The 21020-nt window shown below is 68.8% G+C and overlaps 1 protein-coding gene across 1 annotated transcript in view; it reads left to right on the top strand.

Annotated features, from left to right (window-relative positions):
* PHLPP1 (PH domain and leucine rich repeat protein phosphatase 1) overlaps positions 1 to 18412 on the top strand; it is a 45795-nt gene extending 27383 nt beyond the window's left edge. Inside the window, 14 exon segments of the mRNA XM_029053643.2 lie at positions 788 to 934; positions 1502 to 1732; positions 3320 to 3525; positions 4332 to 4392; positions 5909 to 6004; positions 6643 to 6798; positions 9430 to 9630; positions 11231 to 11393; positions 11752 to 11882; positions 12939 to 13043; positions 14655 to 14849; positions 15842 to 16070; positions 17163 to 17579; positions 17582 to 18412. Of these exon segments, the coding sequence (XP_028909476.1) occupies positions 788 to 934; positions 1502 to 1732; positions 3320 to 3525; positions 4332 to 4392; positions 5909 to 6004; positions 6643 to 6798; positions 9430 to 9630; positions 11231 to 11393; positions 11752 to 11882; positions 12939 to 13043; positions 14655 to 14849; positions 15842 to 16070; positions 17163 to 17579; positions 17582 to 18325 (3082 nt within the window). The 3' untranslated portion in view covers positions 18326 to 18412.
* Positions 18413 to 21020: the final 2608 nt, after the last annotated feature.

Here is a 21020-nt window from a genome sequence, read left to right as displayed (position 1 = left end):
TGGGGAGAGAGGAAGAGGTGGGGCGGGGGGGGGGGGGGTGTAGAGATAAGGCGGGGGGGAGGAGAGAGAGAGAGAATATTTTCTAGCCGTTCGTATCATCCAGCAAAATTGCCGTCGAATCTTACCTAGTAACACGAAAGACTCCTTGAATCTAGCCTGCACCGGTGGCCCGCGGGTTTCCACACAAACGATATCCCCTCCCCCCCGCCCCACTGGGAGCGTCGGGGACGCCGGCCCCATTTTACAGGCCGGGAAACCGAGGCCCCCGTCGGCCCGGCGATTTGCCCGAGGGCACCCGGAAGATGAGCGGTAGGTGGGAACCGGAGCTTGGATCCCGGGGTTCATTCGCCTCGTTGGCTCCGCCGCAGTTAGGCCCACGCCGCGTTGGCTCTCCGAGTTCCTCTTCCGTCCCTCCCCAGCCGCTTTCCGGGCCCCGAACCCGAGTCTCTCCGAAGGCGGTGGTTGCTTTTCGCTCCGCTTGAGGAGGAGGTGGAGGAGGAGTTGTCGTATATGTTGCGTGGGTGGCCCGGCCCAAACTGCCCTCGCTGGATTCGAAGCCCGCTTGCGCAGGATCGAGGCCCGGCCACCGCCCCCAGCCCTGCCGTCTCGGGACCGACCAGGCAGCTCACCCTAACTAGGCCCGGAAGCCAGTCGCCTCCTTGGAAAGGAAACGGGGAGACCCGCCGCCCACCCGGCCCGGGGGACACGGGGCGGCTCCGCGACCCCGTTGTGCCGGTCTGCGGCCCCGGCCCTCGCCCCCCGACCTCGTGTCTCTCTCTCCGGACAGGTTCTCCAAGTTGAAGAGCCTTAACCTGTCCAATAACCACCTGGGCGACTTCCCGCTGGCCGTCTGCTCCATCCCGACGCTCGTGGAGCTGAACGTGTCCTGCAACGCCCTGAGAGCCGTGCCCGCCGCGGTCGGAGACATGCACAAGTACGCGCCGCCCGCCCCGGCCGTCTCCGGGGAGCGGGAGCTCGCAGCCGCCCCGGCCGTGACCCGGCGGGCGGCCCCGGCCGGCGGGGCCGACCGGGTTCCCTCCTCTCCGTGGGAGGCGATTGAGCGGCGGCGGCTCCGCCGACGGCGTGGACGGGCAGACGGATGTTCGTTTCCGCCGTGTCCGTGTCTCCCTTTAAGCACGGACGTGGCGGGTGGATGGGTTATTTGAGTGTCGCGGCGAGATGGAAGGGAGCCCTCACTCGCCGCTCTGGGGTTCGGTTTTCAGAAGGCAGCCACACGCTCAGAACAGCCAGACCGAAGCCCAGCGGTTCCGATCCAGGAGGGGGGTCGCCTTTGTTTTGGGTTTCTCCCCCGTGGTCCTCCCTCCCTTCACAGCTGCCGCCCCTCTCTCCGGGCGCCCGTGGCTCCCCTGCGGCCCGGTCACCCTCCTCGGGCAGCTGCCGCCCCCGGGGCCGACCGCTCCCCCTCTGGTGGCGCCGCGGCCGGTGGCGAGCGGGCGGCACGCCGGGGCCGCCCTCAGGGTTCTCTCCCTCCTCTCGACAGCTTGCAGACGTTCCTGCTGGATGGCAACCACCTGCTGTCTCTTCCTGCCGAGATGGAGAACATGCGCCAGCTCGGCTACCTGGGCCTCTCCTTCAACGAATTCGCCGACCTCCCCGGCGTGTTGGCCAGGCTGACCGCCGTGGACCGGCTCTGTATGTCCGGGAACTGCCTGGAGACCCTCAGCCTGCAGGCGCTTGGCAGGGTGCCGCACATCAAGCACGTGGACCTGAGGTACCCGGTCGGCTCCCTCCACGCTCCACGAGGCCGGTCCGACCCCGGCCTGGGCCCCGGGTGGAACGGGAGGGAGTGGGGCCCGTCTGTCCGAGCGAGCTCCTCCCCGGCGCCGCCTGAGCCGGGGCGGGGCGGGGGCGGCGCCCCTCGTGTAAAGCGTGGTGAGGGGCCGCCCTGCCTGCTCCGTACGGGATACCGACGTTCCGCCCCGCCGCGGCCTCTCCTCTGTCAGCGGGCAGCGCCCGCCCGGGCCGGAGAGTTGTGTTGCGTCGCGGGACTCCCCCCGCCTCGTTGGTTAGACTCGGCGGCATTTCTGGGTCGTTGCTGTTTTCCTGGCTCGAGTGAGCCCCGGGGCCCGCGCGGTGTCCCGGAGAATTGGAGACGGGCTCCCGGGGCAGGGGCGCAGGCCAGGGGGAGATGGGGGAGGGGGCATGGTTCCCTTCTGAACAGCTGCCTCGGGCACATCTTCCTATGACTTCTCTCTTGAGGACAGACGGGTCCGTTGGAAACAAAAGCGAAAATGCCCATCACCCTACCTTCTCTCTTTACACTCTCTCTCCCTCCCTCTCCCTTTCTCTCTCCCTCTTCGTGCCTCTCCGTCTCACACTCACACACAGCCGGTCTTACCCCTGCCACCTCCTAGGGTACACAATCAATCAGTAGAGTTTATTGAGTTTCTATTGTCCGTGGATCTCTGTAGTCAGTCAGTCTTATTTATTAATAACTTACCGTATCCGGAGCACTGTACCGAGCGCTTCGGAGAGCGCAGCGTACCAATAAACACGCATTCCCTGCCCACAACGAGCTTACCGGGAATGGGTCGACGTGGACTGAGGTTTTTTTTTTTAGAAAAAAAGGTCCCGATTGGAGCGAGGAGAGACAAGAGGCAGGGAGGCCGGCGAGGAGGCCGATGCACTAGTCAAGGCGGGATGGGATAAGTGTTGGGATCGGTACGGTAGGAGTGTGGATGGAGAGGAGAGGGCATAGTTTAGCGATGTTGCGAAGGTAGAAGTGACAGGATTTGGTGACAGATTGTACGTATCGGTTGAATGGGAGAGATGAGTTGAGGATAATGCCGAGGTTACCAGCTCGTGAGCCAGGGAACGTAGCGGTGTTGTCTACGGTTATGGAAAAGGCAAGGAGGAGGGACAGACCGCGGTGTCCCCCGGGCCCCTGCCGCTGCCGCCATCCTCCCTCCCCGACATCTCACGGCGTCTAGACTTTCCCTTGGGGAAGTCCAACAGAAGCCCGACACCCGTGGCCCGGCCGCCCTCGAAGAACTTGCCGTCCGCCGAGGGGCCCGCAACCGCAGACCGTCGGTTCCCCCGGGGCCGCGGGCTGCGGGGCTGTGGGTCGGGACGCCCCAAGGGACCAGCGAGGGCGGCGGTCGTCTTGGCCGCGAGGCCTCCGGGCCTTGCCCGAGAGCTGGTGGGAGAGTAAGAACGGGAAGGAACGAGGCGTCACCACTGCGAGAGCATTCAGGAGATCCCACTGGCGATCCTTGCTTCTCCTCCCCGGACGTGGGCAGGATTGGGGGAGGAGGGCCGAGTTTCACTGCCCCGCGCACGCTCTCTCTGCTCGTCGCAGGCTGAATGCCATCAGGGAGCTGGTGGTGGCGGGAGACTCCGACGCCCTTCATCACGTGACGCAGCTGGACCTGCGGGACAACAAGCTCGTGGAACTGGATGTCACCGTCTTCTGCAACGTCCAGGTGCTGCACTGTGAGCGTAACCAGCTGGGGAGCCTGAGCCTCTGCGGGGCCTCCCTGAAGGCGCTCTACGCCTCATCCAATGGTAAGCTGGGCTCCTCCTCCGGCCGCCCTCCCGGCCTCCCTCCCGACTTCCTCTTCCTTCCCTCCTCCCCTCTTCCCTCCTCCCTTTCACCTTCTCGGGCAGAAGCTCCTCGTGCTAACGCTGGCGCTCCTTGGACGTTGAAGGAGGGAAAAGGAAGTCCGGCCGGGGAGTCGGTGCGGGGACCGGAAAGCCGTGCTCCTGGGGTCATCCGGCTGGGTTTCCACTTGCAGGTTGACTGGGAAAAAGAACGGCGGAGTCCACGCCCTGACTGGGTGGTCTCATCCATCCTAGGGTTTCCGGGCCGACGGGACCCTGGGCTCGAGCCCCCGGAGTCCGTGGTGCCCGGTCCGGCCGGTCCCTCCCTGGCATCCAGCTGGGTCGAGCCAAGGCGGCGGGGCCTGAGTTCCGTACGGGGGCTCGGACGGCCTATCCCCTGAGCCGGGGCCGAGAGCGGCTCCTCGGTCGTGGGCCCCAGAACCAATGAAGGGGAGGGGCGTGGGGGGCGGTAAAGGGGCCGGGCCGGGACCCGGGTCCCCGAAGAGACCCGCCAGTGGGATCGGCCCGGCACGGGAACCCGGGGGCCTCCGGCCCGAGGCCATCTCGGATCCGAGGTCGAGGTGGGAGGCCGGGGAGCGGGGACTTAGCAAGGCGGGGGGGGGGGGGGTCTGGCGGAGGCGTTGGATCTACGGGAGCTCTCCGGCGGGCCTCCCGCCGCACCCGGGCCTCGGAACCTGCGGGAGTGGGCGGGTCGCTCTGCGGGCGGGTGACTCTGCGAGGTCTTAGTGTTGTTCTGCGTCTCCTCCTAGAGCTGGTTCATCTCGACGTCTGCCCGGTTCCAAACTTCTTGACCCTCATGGACCTCTCCAGGTAGGAGACCTCGTGGCTTACGCCGATACGCTCTGAAGGGAGACGTGCCGCCGGAAGGAGGACGCGTCGCTCCGTTCGGTCACGGACCCCGTGCCCGCGGGCGCCCGAGGGCGCCGCCGAGTGCCGGCGGGCCCGGGCCCGGCCTCCGCCCCGGTTGGGTCCGTCGGATACTGAGACCCGGCCGGCCTCTGGGGGGACGTTCCGTCGGCGTGACCCGAGGGCCGCAGCGCGGCTGCCGGTCGGAGACGGGGCGGCCAACGTGCCAGCCGTGAACCGCAGAGGGTGGTGGCGATTGCCGACCGCCATCCCCTCCGCCCCTCTCTCCCCGGTCGCGCGGCTCCGGTCACGTTGCCGGCGGCGGAGCTGGGACTTGGGTTTCTTTCTGGGCCGCCCTCGGGGGCGCTGACCCAAAGGGGTGGCGGAGAGTTGTGCAGTGCTCTGGGGGCCGGTCTCCCCGGCCCACGGGCTCACCGCGACGGCCACGTTGGTCGCAGACACAGATCCCGAGTAAAGACCCAGTCGGCTGACCGGTGCCCACGCCCTAGCGGGAAGAGTGGACCTAACAGCTTAGGCTCAGGTGAAAATTCTCCCTGCCTCTGGGGCTTCTACCTCGTCTCAAGGGCCCGCGCCTTTCTAGACAACGTTTAGGGCTCTGACAGGAGGGAGGTTCCGAGAGAGTGATTTGGGACAGGATGTTAGATTTTATAGGAGGTTTTTTATCTAGTGATTTGAGACGGGCTGTTAGATTTTATAGGAGGTCTTTTATTTAAAAGGAGAGGATTGTATGTCTTGACCAGCTGGCCCGCACAGATCGCCGCGCCGGGACCCGCCGTGTGCCCAGCACTGGACCGGGTACGTGGAAACAGAGTCGGTGGAAGTAGAAGGCAGTTAGGCCCCGCTCCCCTCGAGGGCCTTAGAGTGTCCTCGGGGAGAAGGGACGCACCGGAGCCGTAAGGGAGCGTTTGGCTTTATCCCGCTTGTTGATGGGCTGACCTTGGAGGAGCATGGGCGCCTCGGGCGTTTGTGGGAAGTTAAGGTTGGTCCCTTTCTTCAGGAAGTTCTGCCATCTGCTCTCCTTTGCTCCCGAAGACGGCTGCGTGGGTACGATTCACTCAGTAGTATTTATTGAGCGCTTACCGCGTGCAGAGCACCGTACTAAACGCTTGGAATGTACAATCCGGCAACAGATAGAGAGAGACCATCCCCGTACCGTGCGCTCATAAACCCAGAAAGAGAATTTCCTGACAGCAGCGGGGATTGGCGGCAGATGGAGACGGCACGTACCGCATCCCCCTTTGCCCTTTTCTCCTCTCCCCGTCTTGCGCCGTCCCCCGCCCCTCCCCGACGCAACGACGGGAGATCAGGAAAAGGACCCCCGGCCTCCTCGGCCCCGCGAGCTCCGTCGGCTCCCCCGGCCTGGGCTCTCTTGGGATCGCTCTCGTTGCTGCGGCCGGGGCGGCCGTTGGGTTCGGCTCGGTCCGGTCTGAGGCAAATGTGGGCTTTCCTTCCCACGTAGGAACCGCTTGGAGAACGTGCCCGAGTGGGTGTGCGACAGCCCGAAGTTAGAAGTGCTGGACGTCGGACACAACCGTATTCGGGAGCTTCCGGCCCGGTGAGTGGCGCGGGCGGAGGAACGGGGTTCGGCGCTGCTCCCCGATTGAGGAGCACTCGACCGCCTCGGGTCCAGCGCAGTCTCCCCGCGTGGGCCACGGGGCCTAGCTGAGGGTGGCGGCGATTAGCGGCACAACCCCGCCGACAGTGCGCAGGGGGAACGCTTGGCTCTTGGGTCTCAAGTCAGAGAGGGGGAAGGAGGGCCAGCCCGCCCACCCCGGGGTCTGGGCGGCCCCCCCGCGCTCGCCCCAGCAGGATACGGTCAGGGGCGCTCGACCACCGGGGACGGAGCATTCCTTCCTTCGGGGCCCCCCCCGACTCGGTCAGAATATCCCACCTGGGGAGGCGTCTTCCTCTGCTGGCCAGTTGGTTAAGATCCAGAGAGAGTCGACCCATTCCCGTCTCTTGGGGAGACGTGGGGAGAGGGACAGAGGATCCGTGCCCTTCTCCGTTGGGGAAGTGAGGGGGCGTGACCGGGGGCGGGTCGATTGCCCTGTGCCGGGTAGGGCTCGCTGGCGTGAACCAGAAGGACCGTCAGCGGCGAAGGCCCGGCCAGAGCAACCCTCCCTCCAGCTTCCCCGCCCCCCGGCCCTCGGTTGCTGGATTGTTGGGGGTGGGGGACTGCCGTCTCGCCCGCAGGTTGTTCTGTAACCGCGGCCTGAGGAAACTGCTGGCGGGACACAATCGGCTGACCCGGCTGCCGGATCGGCTCGAGGGGACCCAGGTGGAAGTTCTGGACGTGCAGCACAACCAGCTTCTCGAGCTGCCGCCCACCCTCCTGCTGAAGGCCGACAGGTACCGCCCGCGGGCTTCCCGCGCCGCGGGCTTCCCGCGCCGCGGGCTTCCGGCCCGTCCCTCGCCCGCTCCGTGTCTTTTCCCGGGCTTCCACCATCCTGGCGCTCTGGGCCTCCGGGCTTCCGGCGCCCCGGGTTCCCGTGCCTCCGGCGCCGTCGGCTTCCGTACCGCATCCTCCCCGCACTGCACGCTTCCCCTGCCGTGCGCTTCCGGTGCCACGTCCCTCCCGCGCCGTGTGCTTCCCGGGCAGTCCTTCCCACACCCGTGCCACACCCTTCCCACGCCGCGCGGGCCGCCGCCCCACGTGCCAGGGAGAAGCGGAGGAGGGCGGAGCGTTAGGAGGACGGAGCTGGAGGAGAGCCCCGACCCCGAGGACGTGTCTGGGGCCGAGGGGCGTGGGTGGCCGCGGGTGGGTTTTGGGAAGCCGAGCGAGGGACTCGCAAGAACGTACGAAGCCGATCCGGACCAGACCGGAGAGGGGAGAGGCCGGATGCGGGGAACCGGCGAGGAGGCTGATAACGGCGGTCCGGTCTGGGGGCGGCCAGACCGGTAGCAGGGACAGTAAGGAAGGGCGGAGTTGGGACCTGTCAGGGACGACGGTGGGATTTAGGGTCACCGAAATGGAAAGGTTCTCACAATTAAATGGTGACGGTATTCCCCGAGCGCTTACTATGTGGAGAGAGGTGTCCCGGACCCGCCACGTGGGGAATGATGCGGCACCCCCGACGGAGAGGAGGACGCGCTCCCTGCCGTCTGGTTCAGTGGGAGCCAGCGGGCATAGATCGGTGAATGTCCCGCGTTTGAGAACGAGAGGAGCGAGGAAAGTAGCAGAACCCGGTCAAGGGATAGGAGGACCAGGCGAGCGGGCGTGGGCCGCCGGGGGTCCCAGGGTAGGGTCGGGGCCGCGCGCCACCGTCGGAGCTTTTCCGGGTGACCGTCTCATTGGGCGCGCCGGGTCTGGCGCCGTTGGCTTGCCGAGAGAGCGAGCGAGAGGCCTCTCAGACACACTCCGAGGGGGCTCCCGTTGCGTTGATTGCCCGGAGGGTAACGCGGGAGGCCCGGTGCCCCCGGGGACGCCGGCCACTACCGGTCGTGGTCCTTCGGATGGTCGCACGCTAGGTGGTTAGCCCCAAAGTCCCAACGGTTAGTCTCTTCGAACCGGCTAACCCGGTTTGACTTCCGGGGGCGGCGGTGGAGGGGGGGACGGCAATCCGTGTCTCTTTCCGGGAACCGGGCCGTGGCGGACGGGGGGAGGGTCTCCGTCTCCAAGGGACTTCCGCCCGTCCGTCCATCCGGTCGAGGCCCGCGGGGCGAACGTGGATACCCGGTCGGTTCGTATCCCGGTTCCGACAGGTCGGGCTTCCGCTCCCCAGCCACGGAAAAAATGCCTGGGTCCCCCGCGCGCACGTGAGTGAGCTTACGCTCGTGCGTGTCCTCCCTGGCCGTGGACCGTGTGGGACTCGACTCCAGGCCGGGGACTGCGGAGTCGGCCGGTCCCGCGAGATCCGTCCGTGCAGGGGCCGGTCAGGTGGGAGCGTCGGGGGTGCCGGGAGGTCCGCCGCGGACGTCGTGGCCCCCCCGAGGGCCGGCCGGGTGGGAGACGGGTCGGGTCGACTGTCAGCCCCACTGAGGAGAGGACTCTCGGGCTGAGGAACGAGAGGGTGGGTGGAAGGGAGAGGGGAAGAGGGAGGGGAGTGAGACGGAGGGGTGGCGGCTTGTCCTCTTCCCACGCGCGCGCGCGCGTGCGCACACGTGCGCACACGTTTCTCCCCCCCCCCCCCCCCCCCACTGGCCTTGCTGGGCACCGGTAACAGAAACTCCTCACCTTCAGCTTGAAGGCCTTCCGTCAGCTCTCTTCTTCCTGCCTCTCTTCACTGCTCTTCAAACCGGGTTAGCTGGTTCGTAGAGACTAATTGTTGGGACTCGGGGGCCGATCGCCTAGCGGGTGACCATTCAGAGGAGCCAACAACTGACCACGACCGGTAGTGGTTTCGCTCCTTCGATACCCATCTACTCACCGGGCCTCAAACCCCTCTTCCCTGCCGCCGCCCCTGTCATCCGTCCAGCCCGGAACTCCCTCTCCCTTCGTGTCTGGCGGGCCCCCCACGCTCCTCATCTTCAGAGCCTGACTAAAATCTCATCTCCCCCAGGAAACCCTCCCCGACTAACCTGCCGTCTCCCCACCCTCCTCACCAATCCCTTCCGTGTCCCCCGTGCGCTTGGGTCCGTCCCCGCCAAGCACTTCGATTTCACCCCAGCCCCACGGCCCGTAGCCTTACACTCTGCCGCTTCCCCCGTCTGCAGTTATTTCGCCGTCTGCCTCGTTCGTTCGGGCGGTCGTATCTCTCGAGCGCTTACTGTGTGCAAAGCGCCGTACCGAGCGCTCGGGAGAGTACAGCGTAACATTAAACGGATGGTACTCTCCTTACGGGCAGGGACCGAGCGCCGCGTGGCCCGCGTCCAATAAATGCTCATCAGATACTACCGGCGGATGGACCCATCTGTTACTAGTGATGACCGACACGTAGAACAGCCCGGGGCGGGAGGTGGACGGAGTCGGGGCCTCGGGCGGCGCGTCTGAACCCGGGCCGGACCGTGTGTCGCGAGCTCGTCGCCGTTTCCGCCCCGCAGCCTGAGGTACCTGAACGCCTCGGCTAACGGCCTGGAGACCCTTCCCCCGGCCACGCTGTCCGAAGAGACGCCCGGCGCGCTGCAGGAGTTGTACGTGACCAACAACCGCCTCACGGACAAGTGCGTGCCCCTCCTGACGGGCCACCCCCGCCTGAAGATCCTGCACATGGCCTACAACCGGCTCCAGAGCTTCCCGGCCAGGTAGAGGGCACCCCGACCTGCCCCCGCCCCGCCCCGCCCCCCCCCCCCCCAGCTTCTTGGTCCATTTCCTCTCCCTCTTCCTCTTCTCCACCTCCTTCCCCTCTTCCACCTCCCCCCCTTCTTTCTCTGCCTCCTCCACTTCCTCCTCCGTCTTCTCTTCCTCTTTCTTCTCCACCTCCTCGCCTCCCCTCTGCTCCTCCCTTTCATTCTCACAATAACAACGATAACGACAGCAACTGTGGGATTTTTAAGCACGTACTGTCTGCCGAGCATCGTGCTACGGGGCGAGGTAGATACAAGATAATCAGGTTATACACGGTCCCCGTCCCGCGTGAGGTTCACGGTCTCGGGGGGAGGGAGAACAGGTATTGAATCTCCATTCCGCAGATGAGGAAACCGAGGGGCAGAGAGCACTTTGGTATCTTCCCCAGGATGACACCGCAGGCAGGGGACTTAACCGGGATTAGAACCCGGGTCCTCTGACTCCCAAGCCCGAGCTCTTCCCTCTGAGCCGTGCCGCTTCTCCCCTTGCTGTTCCTCTCGTCCGTCCTCCCTTCTCCCCCTCCTCCCCGCCGGTGGAGATAGGCGTTCCCGGTCAGTAGGGAACAAGCTTCCGTCTCCCGAAGCCCGAGGGACGTCACCCGGCTCTCCTCAGCCGTTCCAGGTCTCTCTGCGATCTCTGTTGGGCTGGGAGGTCGGTGCAGCTGCCCCTCATGGGTCCAGGTGGTCGGCGAGGGAAGAGGTAGCGAGGGGGATGCGGGTCGTTCCTCTAGGCCTCCGCCTCTGGCTCGGTGGAAAGAGCCCGGGCTTCGGAGTCGGAGGTCATGGGTCCGACTCCCGGCTCTGCCGCCTGTCGGCTGTGTGTCTGACCGTGGGCGAGTCACTTAACTTCCCTGTGCCTCAGTGACCTCGTCTGTAAAATGGGGGTTAACTGCGCGCCTCACGTGGGACGACCCGATGACCCTGTATCTCCCCCGGCGCTCAGAACGGTGCTCTGCACGTAGTAAGCGCTTAACGGATACCCACGTTATCATTATTAGGCTGGATCCCCGGGGAGCTTGTTGCGCGCCTTGCGCGGGAGGTCCCTCGTCCTCTTTCTTCCTGGGAGCCGCCGAGGGGCCTCGCCGGTCGGGGGCTCGGCAGCCCGGCCCGAGAGCCGGCGGAGAGGACGTCCGGGTCGGGGAAGGGGTTCCCCGGCCTTTGTGAGGGGGAGTCCCCTCACGTGGGGTGAGGGTGCTCCGGAGAGCCCTGGGGACCGGTCGCCCTCTCCGCCGTCTTTCTCCGGGCTTCTCCTCACAGAACCTCCCCGGCCTCGCCACCCCCAGGGAGCGGCCACGCCTGGCCGGGAGCCCGTCGTCCCTGCCGGCTTCGGGCCTCTCGGTCGGGTTTCGATTTAGCGAGCAGGCGCGCCTCACCCCACGGTCTCCGCGGGCGCCTCCCGGCCCTCCGTAAAGACGCCGGGAGCCGAAGACTTTCGGGGGCTTCTCCGTTTCGGGGCGGGGCTTCGGGGTCGGATCGCCCCCGGCCTCTCGGCGTCCAGTTTGAAGTTTTGCCGATGGGGTCGCCCGTCCCCCGCCCGTCTCTGTGCCGGCTCTTTCAGCAAAATGGCCAAGCTGGAGGAGCTGGAGGAAGTGGATGTCAGCGGCAACAAGCTGAAGGCCTTGCCTACCACCATCCTGGCCTGCAGGCGCATGCACACCGTCAGCGCGCATTCCAACTGCATTGAGGTCTTCCCAGAAGTCATGCAGCTGCCGGAAATCAAGGTGCCCCCCCCCCCCCCCCCCCCGCCCGCCGCTCCTCCTCCCCTCCCGCGCTCGGCCGTTGACCTCTCCCCGGCCGCCCGCCCTGCCTCCCCAGGACTCTGTCCGCCCCGGCTCCCGGCGCCGAGGACCGTCCCTTCGAACCCCATCTGGGCCGAGATACGGCCCCAGACCCCGCCTCCTTCCCGGAGCCGGCCGTGCCCGATTCGGACGGCTTCCCCGAGCGGCCCCGGCCGCGGGTCCGCCCGCGCCCCGGCCCCCCCCCAGCGGCGCCCGGTGTCCCGGAGCCCCCCCGGCGGGACCGCGGAGGGGCCGTGCCCTCCGGCCCCGCCCTCTGTCGTCATTCCCGCCTGTTCCGCAGTGCGTGGACCTGAGCTGTAACGAGCTGAGCGAGGTGACGTTGCCCGAAAACCTGCCCCCCAAACTGCAAGAACTCGACCTGACGGGGAACCCGCGCCTGGTCCTGGACCACAGGACTCTGGAACTGCTCAAGTAAGTGGAGGCAGCACCGGCCTAGGCGGCCCCCGGGGGACGTCCGCGCCGAGGAGCGCCGCCGGCCCATCCGAATCCGACCCGGGTTCAGAACCCAACAGGGCAGGGGGAGCCCGGAAGGGAAGCGGGCGTGAAGCCGGGAGGAGATGCGTAGAGTAGTGACGGCGATGACCACAACGATGACGATTACCGTGGCGTCTGAGCGGTTCCCACGTGCCGGGCGTTGTGCCGAGCGGCGGGATGGGGGACGACGACAAGTTAATCCGATCGAACGCAGTCCTCGTGCCTCCCGGGTCTCCCGGTCCGAGGGGGTGGCAGAAGAGATGGTGAATCCCCTTTTTAAAAATGAAGAAAGTTAAGCGACGTGGCCGGGGTCAGCCGGTGGAGCCGGGATTAGAACCCGGGGCTTCCGACTCCCAGTTCCGTGCTCTTTCCGCTAGGCCGCGCTGCTCCCGTGGGGGGGGGGGGGGGATGGGGGTAGGCGGGGGACAGGTGGGCGGAAAGGGCTCTTGTTGGTCCATCTTTGTGTCCGTCTGCACGCCTGCGCGACCTCCCCCCCGACGCAGACCCTCCCACACACAGACACACCTCCGTCCGAGACAGCCCCGCCCCAGCAGAGCCACGGGTCCTTCGGCGGGGGGGCGGGCCCGGCCGTCGGACGGTCCCGTCCCGGCGCCCCGAGCCGGCGGCCCGCCCGGGTCCCGCGGCGCCGGTGGCGGCCCGCCGGTCCCTCGTGGCCGGCCGGCCCCGGGAGGCGACCCGCGGTTCCCCGGGCGATCCGTCGTCGCGTCTCCCGTCGGCCGGCCCTCCGGTGGGCCCGGGCGGCGTCCTGGCCGTCCGGAGGCCCCGGGGAGGGATTGCCGCCCCTCGGCCCGCGGGGGGCTAGCCCGGGTGCCCTGAGGCACCCCCTCCGGGCGGCGCGCGTCCCCCGCGGGCCGGAGGGTCCGTATCTCGCCCGCCGCTGGGAGAGGAGCCTCGGCCCGGCCTCCCCGCGGCGGATCCGACCGCGGCGGGGGCCCCTGACCCGTTGGCTCTCCCCTCCCTTGTCTCCGGCAGTAACATCCGCTGTTTCAAGATCGACCAGCCGTCGGCCGGCGCCGCCGCCGGAGTCCCGGCCGTGTGGAGCCACGGCTTCACGGAGGCGTCGGGGGTGAAGAACAAGTAAGCGGGGCCCCGGGGCCCCGGGCCGGCCTGCCCCGCTCGCCGCCGCCGCCGCGAGGCCCCGGCCCAGGCCGTCTCTCTCTGCGCCCGCGGGGCTGGCGGGACTGCGGCGGGCTTCCGGGCTCGAGCCTCTGCCCGCTGTCCCGCTTGGTCCCGGGGGTGGCTAGGATACCGGGCTCGGTGGCCCATCGTGGCCCATTATGTCCCCGGGGGACACCGGGGTCTGGAGTTGATCCGAATGTGGAAATGCCTCCCCCGCCTTTCTCCTTACCTCCTTCCACCTCTCTGTCCTGCGCCCCTCCTCTCTCCATCTTCTCCCATCCCTTTCTTTTCCCTCCCCTTTCTTTTCCCTCCCCTTCCTTTTCCCTCCCCTTCCTTTTCCTTCCCCTTCCTTCTCTCTCATTCTCCTCCTCTTCTCTTCCCCTCCTCCTCTCCTCCTTTCCCCAAACTCTCTGTAATAGCGATGACGACGATAGTAACGGTACTTATTAAGCACGTACTCTGTGCCAAGCCCTGTTGCAGACCCTGGGGTGTATGCAAGTTAATTAGATTGGACACGGTCCCCGACCCACTCGGGGCTGGCGGATGAAGTGACCGAGGCACGGAGAAGTGAAGCGACTCGGCCCGAGGTCGCACGGCGGACGCGCGGTGGAGCCGGGATTAGAATCCGGGTCTTCTGGCTCCCGGGCCCGCCTGGCCCCGTGTCTGGCAGCGTGCGGACGTTCGGCGGCCGCCGGGGTTTCCCGTCCGACCCGCGGGAGGGTCCGCGAGTCCGCCGACCGTGGCGGGGAGGCGGCTCCGATGGAAGAGACGCCGCGTCCCGACGGGGGGACGGTGGGGATGGGGCGTGGAGGGGGAAGGGGAGGAGGGCCCGTGTCGAGCCGGGTGCTCCGTTGGCTCGCCCGCCTCTCTTCGGGTGTCGGGCGCATTAGCGGCTTACTGGGCCTCGCCCTCCACCCCCAAGCCCCACGGTCCCCGTCCTCCGTGTCCTACCCGTCCTTCGGATCTGCGACCCGAGAGCACGAGCTTCGCAGTCGGGGCTCGTGAGTTCGAATCCCGGCTCTGCCGCTTGTCGGCTGCGTGACTGTGGGCGAGTCACTTGACCTCTCTGTGCCTCGGTTCCCTCGTCTGTAAAATGGGGATTGAGACTGTGAGCCCCACGTGGGACGACCCGATTCCCCTGTGTCTACCCCAGCGCTTAGAACGGCGCTCGGCACATAGCGAGCGCTTAACAGATACCGACGTTATCATCGCTATTACCGTCTGCTCCGAGGTCCCTTCCCGGGATCCAGACGGGGTCTCCCGGCAGCTGAGGCCACGGACCGGGCTCTCGTCGGCTCTGCCCCGGGGGCCCCTTCGGGCCCCATGGGGCGAGGGCCTCTGGGGCGGTGAGGCTCCTCCCCCGGCCCAAGCCGGTCGGCCGGTCCACCTCCCCCTCCGCGGGAGCGGGCGGCCGGGCCGGATCGGGGAGAGGGCAGGAGGGGGTCACGAGCCCCCAGCCGGCCCGCGCGGGACGCTCCGGGAACGAGGAGACGCCGGGGCGGGGCGGAGGAGGGAGGAGAGGGGCCGGTTCCTCCCTCCCGACGCGTCGGATCCGCCGTCCGCTCCCAGGCTGTGCGTGGCGGCCCTGTCGGCCACCAACTTCTGCGATAACCGCGAGGCGCTCTACGGCGTGTTCGACGGCGACCGCAACGTGGAGGTGCCCTACCTCCTGCAGTGCACCATGAGCGACGTCCTGGCGGAGGAGCTGCAGAAGACCAAGAACGAGGAGGAGTACATGGTCAACACGTTCATCGTCATGCAGAGGTGAGCGTCTCCTCCGTGGGCGTCTCCGCCGTCTCCTCCAGGCGCCCGCTGTCCCGCCCCGCGCCGCGCCGGTCCCGAGGGGGGCACGCCCGAGGACCGAGGACTCCCGCCGAGGCCCGTCCCGGGGGGACGCGCGGCGTCCCGCCCCGTGCCCCGGTTGGTGACTCGCACGCTCGAAACCGACACCGTGGGGCCGGCGCGACGTCCAGACCTTCCCCGTCCCGCCGTCCCACGCCAGCCGGCGCGCGCGCGGCGGAAACGCCCTCCCTCCCGGCGGCACCGACGCTGCTCTAGAGCGTGGGGGAGCGGGGCCGGGGTCACGGGGAGAGCGCGGCCAAGTGGCCGAAGGAGAGCTCGCGTCCGTACGACGCGTCGCGGCTGTGACCTTTCAGAACGGGTAGACCGGGGCCGGCGAGAAGCGAGCCGGGGGTGTCGGGGCCGGGGGCCGGGACTCCGAGGGAGAGCGAGGCGGCACCGGACACGGAGAATCTTTCGGCTCTGATCGTCCCTTCCGAACTCCACGATCCCCGCCCTCTCCCCGCCCGTGGCCGGTGATTCATTCGTTCGATAGTATTTATTGAGCGCCTACTGCGTGCAGAGCACTGGACTGAGCGCTTGGCACGGACAGTTGGGCAGCAGACAGAGACCATCCCCGCCCGCTGACGGGCTCGCGGTCTAGTCGGGGGAGACGGACTGCAACCGCTCTGCGTTCGCTCACCGGGACGCGTGTTTTGGGTAGGCGTGGGCGTGTCTGGGGTATCCGAGGGCTTACTGGGCGCCAAGCTCTGCACCCAGCGTCGGGGCAGGTACAGGATAATCAGGGTGGACCCGGTCCTTGTCCCCCGCCGGACTCACGGCGTGAGTAGAACGGAAGAACGGGGAACGGATGCCCGTTTTACAGACGGGGGAACTGGGGCCCAGAGGAACGGAGCCACCCGCCCGCCGGGTGACCCCGGGCGAGTGGCGGAGCGTTCCCTCCCCCCGACTCGCAGGAAACTCGGGACGGCCGGACAGAAGCTCGGGGGCTCGGCCGTCCTCTGCCACGTCAAGCACGACCCCCTGGACCCCGGCGGGTACTTCACCTTGACGTCGGCCAACGTGGGGAAGTGCCGGGCGGTCCTCTGTCGCGACGGCAAGCCCGTGCCCCTGTCCCGGTCCTACGTCATGAGCTGTGAGGAGGAGTGGAAGAGGGTCAAGCAGAACAAGGCCATCGTCACCGAGGTGAGGGGACCCTCGCGAGCGGGGAGCCCCGTGACCGCCGTCGGTCGGAGCGCCTCCCCGGCGGCCGCCCCCGCCCGCTCCGGGTCCGCCCCCTCGGCCGGGAGAGGGCCGCCCGTCCCGGGGCGGGCGAGGCGGGGGGGGGCCCGGGGCGGGTCCACCGGGGGTCCGGCGGAGCGGGCGCCGGGCGTGAGCGCGCGCGTCCCGGGAGCCCCCCGCGACGGTGGCGTCGGGGGGCCGGGGCCACGGCGGCGGCGCCGGTGCCCCGGAGGCCCGGGCCCGTCTGCGCGCGTGGCGCCGCCGGGCCGAGTCTCGCCGCGGCCCCCCGGGGCGGGAGGGGAGACCGTGGGGCGGGAGCCGGGGGAACGGCGGAGCGGGCCGGCTCTCCTCTCTGCCGCCCGGCCGCCCGTCTCTCCGTCCGTCTGTCCGCCCGGGCCGGGGGAAGGGCGGGCCCGGGCCCCTCCCGGCCGAGAGCGGACAGGTATATCCGCCCTCCCCGGCTCCTGGCCGCCCCCTCCAGCCAGAGAAGATGGCCGGCGGACCCTCGGGGAACGGGGATGGGTGGTCGGGCTGAGAAACTCCCCCGACCGGGAGCTCCTCCCCGGCTCCCTCGGATTCACTGCCCATCTGGCCCGCGGGCCACGGTGCTCTCAGGCGGATGTGGCACCCTGGGCCGGGGCGGGGGCCCGCGAGGGCGTGTGCGCGCGCGCACGCCCCGATGGACTATCCGGCGGGGAGCGAACGCTGAGACTCGATCCCGAGCCGTCCCGCGCAGAGGAATGGATTCCAGTCCCGGCACCCGGCGCGGCACCCCTCGCCGGCACCCCCTCGTCTCCGCCCGTCGTGCCCCCGCCGGGACGCGGGGTGCGGCGAGCGCGGGGGCCGACGGGGGACGCGCGCCCCGGCGGCGCCGGGTCCCCGGAGCCGCGCTCCGTCCTCGGGGGCCGCCGGCGGGGCTCCTCCCGGGCGGCACGCTTGCCCACCCGTCGGCGTGGGTCCCCCGACCTCAGCGGGCGCCCGTCCCACCGGGCCCGCGTCCGGCTCGAGCGGCCGGGGGCGGAGGCGACCCGTTCCTCCTGTCCGCCCGCCCCGCAGGACGGCAAGGTGAACGGGGTGACGGACTCGACGCGGATCCTGGGCTACACGTTCCTCCACCCGAGCGTGGTGCCGCGGCCGCACGTGCAGTCGGTGACCCTGACCCCGCGGGACGAGTTCTTCATCCTGGGCAGCAAGGGGCTGTGGGACAGCCTGGCGGCCGAGGAGGCGGTGGAGGCCGTGCGCGACGTGCCCGACGCCCTGGCCGCCGCCAAGAAGCTGTGCACGCTGGCCCAGAGCTACGGCTGCAACGACAGCATCAGCGCGGTGGTGGTGCGGCTCGGCGTCCCCGAGGACGGCTTCTGCCGCTGCCGCCGCTGCGGCGGGGGGCCGCCGCCGCCCCCCAGCCCGGGCCCCGGGCCGGCCCCCGCCGGGGGCCTCGGGGAGCGGCCCTCCGGACGGGCGGCCGCGCCCCGGCGGCCGGCGGCGGCGGCCCGGCCTCGGAGACGAGCGGCGAGGTCTCCGCTTCGGAGATGAGCAGCGAGGTGGGCTCCACGGCCTCGGACGAGCCGGGCCCCGGGGGCGCCCCGGGCGACGGCGGCCCCGCCGCCTGGGCCGGCGAGCAGCGCCGCACGCTGCACCCCGGGGGCCCGGCCGGCTCCTTCCGGCGCCGGCTGTCCGACGCCGCCTTCTCCGGCGCCTTCCCCGACAACGGCCTCGACAGCGACGACGAGGAGCCCGTCCGGGGCGTGTTCAGCAACGGGAGCCGCGTGGAGGTGGAGGTGGACATCCACTGCGGCCGCGCCGAGCCGCCGGGCCCGGCGGAGGCCGGCGACGAGGCGGCGGGCGGGGGCGGCGGCGAGGAGGAGGAGGCCGGCCCGCCCAGGAGGCCCGACCTCTCCGCCGCGGGGACCGTCGGGCGCCGGCGGGGCAACGGCTCGGTGGCGCCCCAGGAGCGGAGCCACAACGTCATCGAGGTGGCGGCCGAGGCGCCCCTGCGGAGGCCCGGGGGCTACTTCGCCGCCCCGGCCCAGCCCGACCCGGACGACCAGTTCATCGTCCCCCCGGAACTGGAGGAGGAGGTCAAGGAGATCATGAAACAGCACCAGGAGCAGCGGCTGCAGCGGCCGGCGCAGCGGCCGGCGCAGCACCCGCCGCCCCAGCCCCGGCCCCAGCGGCATCCGCCGGACCAGCCGCCGGACTCCTACGACACGCCGCTATGACCCGGCCCCCGGCCCCCGGCCCCCGGCCCCGTTTTTAAACCTCGGTGGACGAACCGAGGGGGCGTGGCGGAGCGGAGTCGCGGGGCCGTCCCCCGGCGGCCCTCGGGCCCCCCCCCCCCCGCCCGCCCCCGACCCCCGACCCCGCTTCCGTAGGTCGCCCCCCCCCCCCCCGTTCGCCGTCCCCGACGACGACCGCGTCTCTTCCGGCGGCGACGCTTCGCCGCCGTGCGCCGGATCGGTTAACTCTTTGCGCCTGACCTATCGCGACTGTAAAAACGAAGCACAGAGGTTTAATATATTGCAGAGAAACGGATGACGACGTAATATTTTTCAAAGGCGACTCGCGGGCGAGGGCGGGGGCGGGTCGCCGGCGCCGAATGACCGAGTGGTATCGCGACACCGTGTTCCTTTGGGGAGAGGCTTTCTTTTCGCTCTTGAAGACGGTAGACGTTCGTAGACTACGGAGACTGACTCCTAGGAGTTGCTGTAGGGTGACTCGCGTCACCGAGATTCACTAATTTTCTCTGAGAGAACAGTCGATTGGGAAGTGATCGCTGTAAATAGTTCAGTGTCGTATAGTGACGCTTGGGAACGTTTTGTACCGTTGGCACCGGGACGCGCTCGCCCGAGCGACCGAGCGCCTCTCCTCTCGGTCTGGCCGGGCCGGGCCCACCCCCCCGACCCCCTCGACCCCCCGGTCCCCGCTCGGCGGCGGGGGGGGGGGACGGACGGACGGACGGACGACCCGTCGGGGAACGCTCCGTCCCCTCCGGCCGGCCGGGTTTGAGACCCCCCGGGGGTATCCCTCCCCGAGCCTGCTCCTCCTCTCCCCTTCCCCCCGCCCCGTCCCGCGCCCCCGCGGAAAGCGTGCGTTGCGCGCGCGCGCGGGTGCGAGAGCGTGCGCGTCCCTGATGGCGGCCCCGGCGGGCGGGATTCTCTCGGGCTCGTTTCGACCCTTCCTGGAGCCGGAGATCTATTAGAGCAGAATGCACAGATGAACACGTCCTAGTTTTTGTTATAATAAATCTAAAATTTCCAAGTATCGCGCTGTCCGTCCCTGTCTGAGCGGCAAGCTGGGACCCGGGAAGCCGGCGGCGGGGCTCGGGGGAGGGGGCGGGTGGGAGGCGGCGGGGCTCGGGGGGCGAGAGACCGGGCCGGGGAGTCGGAGGGCGTGGGTTCGATGGCCCGCTCGGCCACTCGTTCGGTAGCCTTTATTGAGCGCCTACTACGTGCAGAGCGCTGTACTGAGCGCTTGGGATGTACAGTTCGGCAACACATAGAGACAATCCCTGCCCGTCGACGGGCTCACGGTCCAGTCGGGGGAGACGGACGGACAAAGACGATAGCAGTGAATAGAATCGAGGGGCTGTACGTCTCATTAACAAAATAAATAGGGTAATAAAGATATATACAGTCAGTACATTTATCTATTTCTATATATGTGTATATATACACACACACACACACACACACACACACTCGTCAGCTGCGTGACTTTGGGCAAGTCACTTCACTTCTCTGGGCCTCGGTTACCCCGTCGGTCGAACGGGGATGAAGAAGACCGTGAGCCCCACGTGGGACGACCCGATCACCTTGTATCCTCCCCAGCGCTTAGGACGGTGCTCTGCACATGGTAAGCGCTCAACAACAGATGCCCTCGTCGTCATTACCATCGTCGGTATTCGATCTCTTTGTCGATCTGGGCGTTCTCCAATGAGCGGAAGGAGGGGCCGGCCAAGTCCCAAGGTGAATCCCGGAACCCGTCGCGAGGCTCGCGGCTCACTGCCCGTCTGGCCTGCTGGGCCCGAGGTCCGGCCTCTCCTCGCCGGTCCGGCCCGAGGTCCGGCCTCTCCACCTGGAAGGGCCTGGGGGTAGGTCTCCACCCGGAGGGCCTCGGTCCCGGCCGGGAGGACCCCCGCCCAGCGGCGGGCGAGGGTCCCGGGCTCGCCCGCCCTCTGGGGCTGCGCCCGCGGCTCTGCGTGCGCCCCCGCCCCCGGCCCCACCGTGGATGAGGTGGGAACGGCCCCTGCCCGTCGGACGTGACCCACGGGGCTCGTTCCCCGCGGCGGCCGCCGCTGCCGCTCCATTTCCCGGGTCCCCGGACCCGCCCCGCCTGCCGACGGTGCCCCGCCGCGGCATCCCGCGGCGCGGTGGCGCCGACCTCACCGCGGCCTCCCGCGGCGCGGAGGCGCCGTCCTCTCCCCGCGGGGTCCCACGGCGCGGTGCCGCCATCCTCCCTGCAGCAGCCCGCTCCCTGCCCTTGGCTCAACTGCCGCCGCCGCCCTCACCCGGTTCACCTCCTGACTCTCTGGCCGCCCGTTCTCCGTCTCTTTCTCCCACTCCCCTTCCGCGCGCCCCCTCCGCCCCCTAACTATGGGAGTCCCTCGGGGTTCGGTTCCGGGAATTCATTGGTTCAGTAGTATCTTTTGAGCACTCACTCTGTGCGGAGCACCGTATTAGGCGCTTGGAAGGGACACTTCGGCCACAGATGGAGACGGTCCCCGCCCGTCGACGGGCTCACGGTCTGATCGGGAATCCATTCCCCATCTACTCCCGCTCCCTTGGAGAGCTCGTGCGCTCTGACGGGTCCAACCACCACCTCTGTGCGGACGGTCTCCGGCCCCGATCTCCGCCCCCCCTGCGGTCCCGGCGTTCCCTCCCGCCTTCCGGACGTCTCTACTCGGACGTCCCTCCG

This window comes from Ornithorhynchus anatinus, chromosome X3 (genome assembly GCF_004115215.2).
Source record: "Ornithorhynchus anatinus isolate Pmale09 chromosome X3, mOrnAna1.pri.v4, whole genome shotgun sequence".
In the NCBI taxonomy this organism is placed as follows: Eukaryota; Metazoa; Chordata; class Mammalia; order Monotremata; family Ornithorhynchidae; genus Ornithorhynchus; species Ornithorhynchus anatinus.
The sequence above is the reverse complement of the archived record's forward strand: the minus strand, read 5'-3'. Positions and strand labels throughout refer to the sequence as shown.